General features: G+C 41.5%; 1 protein-coding gene across 3 annotated transcripts in view; it reads left to right on the plus strand.

Annotated features, from left to right (window-relative positions):
- Positions 1-5,589, plus strand: part of LRRC34 (leucine rich repeat containing 34) — a 17,740-nt gene extending 12,151 nt beyond the window's left edge. For 2 of the 3 annotated variants that reach the window (XM_081911239.1, XM_081911240.1), the window contains exons 5-11: positions 161-244; positions 659-787; positions 969-1,064; positions 2,362-2,516; positions 3,681-3,836; positions 4,611-4,737; positions 4,954-5,589. In XM_081911239.1, coding sequence (XP_081767365.1) covers positions 161-244; positions 659-787; positions 969-1,064; positions 2,362-2,516; positions 3,681-3,836; positions 4,611-4,737; positions 4,954-5,157 — 951 coding nt within the window. In that variant the 3' untranslated portion in view covers positions 5,158-5,589. The remainder of the gene's footprint in view (positions 1-160; positions 245-658; positions 788-968; positions 1,065-2,361; positions 2,517-3,680; positions 3,837-4,610; positions 4,738-4,953) is intronic. The other variant, XM_081911241.1, reaches the window with a different exon arrangement.
- The last annotated feature ends 411 nt before the right edge of the window (positions 5,590-6,000 follow it).

Consider the following 6,000-nt stretch of genomic DNA (forward strand, 5'->3'; position numbering starts at 1 on the left):
GTGCCTGCCTGGAGTTTGGTGTTCTTGGAATGCAGTGTACATCCACTTGGGAAGGGCATGGCTTTGCAGTTTTCAGATGACCAGGCTTTGGGTAGAATGGGAAGGAAGGGTCTGGCGGAACCCACACATTGACAGCAAACTGAATTTCCTTCTATTCCAGGATAATCATACTCTTCTGTACCTGAACTTGATGTTTAATGACATTGGTACCATGGGAGCAGAATTCATAGCTAAATCATTGCATGTAAGTATTGTTCAGCTGGATAAGAAAGAACACTACACGAGTTTCCCCTTTGAAGCAAAATACTTTGGAACTCAGAAATCAGCTTGCAGAACTAAATTGTTTAATGCTTAAAGCTGCAGTCAGAAGCATATTTATTTAGAATTGCCACTGAGAGCAGTGCTTTGGGTGTAGGCTGTCTTGGTTTCAGGAAATGGGGATCAATTAGGTAAACCACAGGCTGCCTCCCAGCTGTGGGATTATTTAACACTAGTACTCCCCGCCCCTGCTGCCCAAATATGATTCTTAAGCATGTTACAGGATTGTAGCAGTAGCAGGTTATTATTTTTCATAGAAATAAACAGTATTCTAGGAGATAACTATTTCGGTGAGTTTAGATTACGGTTATATTGGAAATAATTGACTTTTCACACCTAGAGGAATGAAACACTGCTTCACTTAAGAATGACTGGCAACAAGATCGACAACAAGGGAGGAATGTATTTTGCAGCAATGTTGCAAGTTAACAACACTTTACAGAAGTTAGATTTGGGAGACACAGATCTGGTGAGTAAAATTGCCATTTTAGGACACGTCTACAGGCACAGAAATGTAAGCCTGTTTCAAACATATCATTGTGAGTTTGGTGGGACAAAATATAATCTTGCTTGTAGATGGAGGGTTTACTCAGTGGGAGCTAAATGCACCTGCCTTACTCTGGATTGTGTCTTTTGTCTTTTATTTCCAGCGCACACAGAGTCTCATAGCATTAGCAACAGTTTTGAATTACAATAGTGCAATCAAAGCCATAAATCTAAATCGGCCAATACTCTACAGCGAAGAGGTAAGCAACATTTTGCATTGTTTCCCTTGAAATGGGGAGCCAGGAGCCAGGAATGATGCATCGAAAACAAGCCTAGGGAATAAGAATAAGCATTGACAAAGCTTTTCAACAGTTTTAACAATAACAGCTAAAATTCTCTTTCTCTCTGTGGCTACTGAAATGAAGAAAATTTGGCAGGGATGGGAACAAGGAATAGATTTTTGTGTGAGATGGCTGAGAGCTCAGTTGATATTAAAGACAAATTCTCAGAGGTATCCTTTATCCTTCTATTTGAAGTGTATATCTGCCCCACTGTGCAAACTCTTGGCTCTAGTGGGTGGATCTTAGAGATCTAGAAACACACACACACACACACACACACACACACACACACCACTAGCCTGACATCCGCCCACCCTTACTGCAAGGTAAATGGCAGAAAGCATATCTCCAAAAGATTAAACTAGGCAGCAGAATTTTCAAACCCTATTGTCTGTAAGTAGTCTCCAGTTCTGCTTTTCCCCATTCCTTAATATAGATGTTATTGTTAATCTCAGCAAGAGCTGTGTTGTATGCTCAGGTGCAGTACAAGGGGATGCTTTCATATTCAATTCAATTAACCTTTGTTCAGCATAAAGCAGGACCCTAGAGTTAGGCGTATTTGAATTTAAATACAGGGCAACTCCACTTCCAAACACCTTCATGTTGTGGATAGCTAGTTACATACAGAGCTGGTCTGCACATACTGTAATGCTATGCCAAACTGGCTTAGCGGAGATGTGCAACCATGTGGGCTCCTGGAAAGGAGATTTCAGCTGCTTGGCTTCTTCTCTGGCCCTACTGATGCTATTCTGCTTTGAACTAAGCCATGGTTTGTCTAAGTGTGCCCTCTGAACCCAGGTTCATGGTTTGTCTCACGGGCCGTCATCAAGGTTTGTTCTGTTATCATGGTTTATCTGGAGCAACAGAATACATGAGATGACACACTAAGCCAAACCATGGCTTAGCTCAGAACAGTGTGAGAGCACAAGGACTGGGGAAGGGGCACAGCTGCCACAAGCTCCTCTCTGGGAATCTTCACACATTCAAGCTAAGCAATGGTTTGGCTTAGCATTACATGCTACATGTTCGCACAATAAAATTTGGTGGATGGAATATACCTGTCCTGTGGAGCAAAGCAAATGATAATGTGCATCACACCTGCATTTATCCCCATAGAAGTGACCAGATGTATTTTGTAATGTGAGCAGGGTACACATCCCCACTGGCTCTAGAACATCTTATGTTCAAGTTGTAATTCAATAATACGGAACTTTAGGAAGAGACCACGGTCCACACAGCCCTCATGTTGAAAGTCAACTGCACTCTTGTTGAACTGCATTTGTGTAAACACGAAATGAAGAACTTTGGCATGGAACGCCTGTGTGATGCATTGTATGAAAACAGCACCCTGCGATATCTTGATCTCAGCTGGTAAGAGAAGCTTGAGTTATAAAGATAGCATTTTAGCTATTAGAATGATATGCAGTGTATGAAAACTGATGCACTTGATACCTACTTCTCAAAATAAGCTAAGATCGATTTTTAACTGAGTATTTCAAACAACTGTACCTTGGAAGTCAAATAGAATCCATTCCGGAAGTCTATTCGACTTCCAAAACATTCAGAAACCAAGGCGCAGCTTCCAATTGGCTGCATGATGCTCCTGCAGCCAATTGGAAGCCGCGTAAGCCGCGTCAGACGTTTGGGTTCCAAAGAACATTCGCAAACCAGAACACTCACTTCTGGATTTGTGGTGTTTGGGAGCCAAAACATTTGACTCACAAGGCGTTTGTCAACCAAGGTACGACTGTACAATGTTTAATAATAATGCTTAAGATTTAGATCATGCAGTTTAAATATGCAAAGTGCTTCACATACATTATTCTGGTAATTCTTGCAGTGGGCCATTTTGCAGAATGGAGGGAGCAGGGTCAGTCTGAGAGAATAATGGATTGTCTAATGCAGGGATGGCGAACCTTTGGCTCTCCATATGTCTCTAAATTACAATTCCATCAGCCCTAGCAAGTGAGGCCAATGGCCAGGAATGATGGGAGCTTGCAGTTCAGCAACATCTGGAGGGCCAAAGATTTTCCACATCTGGTCTAAGGCCACCTCATGTATTCATGACAGTAACAGGATTGAACTGGCAGCTCTCCAGCACACGCTCTTAATTACAATATCTACTACACTGGCTCCTGGTTTTAAGTCCCTGTAATGTGGTTGGTGGTTTTATTGTAAATATTTGATGGCTGTTCTTGCTCAGTGCTACACATACATAGTATTTTATTTTGCAGATTTTGCATTTGGGTTTTTATGCCAGTTGTCTCTTAAGTTTATTGTGGCTTTAGTATGGTTTTAGTGTCATGTTTTTATTCACATTTTATTTGTACAATGACTTCAGCATTTATTTTACAAGGCGACTGATAAATATAATAAAAAGTAATGCCCCTTAACAGTTAAAAGAAACAAGAGTTTTGTGGCACAGCGAAGACTAGCTCGCTTATAGCAACCTAAGTTTTTGTAGAACAAAGTCCACTTTGTCCTCTGAAAGATGTTTCTGAACAAAAACAAATGTGTACGCTTGTCTCTTTTCAGCAACAAAATTACTCGGGATGGTATTAAATTTTTGGGAAAGCTGTTAAAACACAACGCCACCCTGGAAATCCTGGACCTTAATTTTAACAGGATAGAGGACGATGGTGCTTTCTATCTGAGTGAGGCCCTTACTACACATAATCGGACTCTTCAAGCGTTAGTATACAGAACTCTTAACTCCCATAATGCATTACTGTGAGCGCAGGCATTTGGATAAGGCGGCACAGAATTTTCAAAGCAAAATGGCCCATACTTCAGACCAAAATATGTCTGCAGTAAACACAACAATGACCCATGGGTCTAGCTCCAGAAAACTGTTGAGGTGATGGTGACATCACTGGGAAAGCAGTTTCCAATCCAAAAGGCCCACCACAGCAACTTCTGTTACACTGCACCTTTCAGATCACCTGCTGCTTTCAACTACCATAAAAGTATTGCTCTCCCCAAGTAAGTTCTTGGGTCACAGAGCCTGCGTGGGGGGGGGGGGGCTGTCTTAGGAATTTGGGGCAGTTGTCAATTCTTGAGTCCCATCAGTGCAAGGATTTCTTCTTGCACGTTTAAGTTTGCCTTGAGATGCAAACTGAATCACTCTTCTTCCTCATCCCTGCTGTGAACCCAGTAAACAGATATGACAGTAGATCAGGAAAAGTTGAAAACAGAAGAGAACAACTGCTTCAAATCTCAAAAACCAGCAGCAGAGGGTTTTCTAGTCACGAGGAACAGGACATCCTTCCTCTCCCGGGTTCGCTAGTGGGCAGGAAGAAGCAGAGGCTGTTAAGGGAGGAGCTGGGTGGACTTCATGGCTGGTAGCTGCTGGGAGAAAAGAATAGAATGGCTCACATATATGGATTTATGTAATTTATGATTGCTTGGCTGTCTGCATCTACTCAATGACCTTGGTTTTTTTGCTTAAATCCTTGTGCTCTCTAGGCTGGCAGTGACAAACAACAACATATCTGGGAAAGGACTGGTGGCCCTTGCAGAGTCAATGAAAACAAACCTAGTTCTTTCCTATATCTACATATGGGGAAACAAATTTGATGAAGACTGCTGTGTGGTACATCTGTTTTCTTCTTATGAAATGAAATAGCTGACATCCTTCTAACACTGTAAAAAAATAGAGGAAGAGGGATTTGGATTAGAAAAGCAATGCTGGGGTGAGGGGAGGGTTTGATCTCCTTCTCCCAGTGTTGCAGCCACCCACGGCTGCATTTCCCCTTAAAAGAACAAGGATCTCTTATCAAGAGATATCTATCTACCCTGTGTGTTTCAGGCATTTGCAGAGTTAATTAAAAGCGGTCGCCTGAAACCAACCGGCACAGATGTCGATCCGTATGAAGTGGATGGGAACACGTACTTTGCTGAAGTCTCCCATGGCCTTAAGAGGCACTATTACTGGACACCGAGTTACGGACAGCCTGATAACCACGATGAGAATGCCTCTCTGGCAATAACTCCTGTTGCAGAAAACTTGTAAATGCCAACATATTTTTTCTTAAGCCTTTGCATCTTGGGGTTGTTTTTTTAAAATAATGTGTGCCTCAAACCTGCAACCAATTACATGTAGTTACTTGGAGAACTGATTTTAAAAGGTTTTGAACCATAAATACTATATTAAACAGAACTGGGAAAGTGCTGGATCCCAGTCTAGCAGCAGCTAATTTCAGGTCCTGTTGAAAGCAGAACTTTAACTACTTGTGACTCCCTAGTTCCAGAGCTTTCAGTGAGTTCCATAGGTTCTTAACTGCACTGGGACTGTCATGAGCAACACTTACTGTGATAATACAAAGCAGCCTGTAGAAGTGATTTCATACAACGCTTAAAGACTACTAAGGAATGTTTGATAACTTGAAAGTAAGGCTCCTATGCTAGGCATGGTTCTTTGGAAATAAAACGCCATATAAATCAACATGATGCCAACATAAGTGTTTTTAAGATGTTGATTATTTATATTAACATTTTTCTAAGCAAATGAATTCATTCAAGTTGACTGTGGGGTGGGGGAGCATGTCAAGAAGGAAGTTGTGACAATGCAGCAGTGCAAGGCTCATGGCTCATGACTTAGACTGAGACACAACATTATTTGCAAAGAATATAGGTACTCCAGGTATTATGCATGACAAATTTTGTTTTAAAATGAGCTACATTGGAGGCGGGGTAATCTAAATGACGTTCGATAAAGTTTGTTCTGATCTGTTGTCTGAACTGCACTGAATTTTATACATTCATCGACACTGGCTTTCAGTGAATGCATTATGCTCCCGTTAATCCTATTTTGCAAGCTATTAGAATTGTACAAAGATAGACTTCATGGCTGGAG

The sequence above is a fragment of the Podarcis melisellensis genome, assembly GCF_964234715.1.
Source record: "Podarcis melisellensis genome assembly, chromosome: 5".
Taxonomy (NCBI): Eukaryota; Metazoa; Chordata; class Lepidosauria; order Squamata; family Lacertidae; genus Podarcis; species Podarcis melisellensis.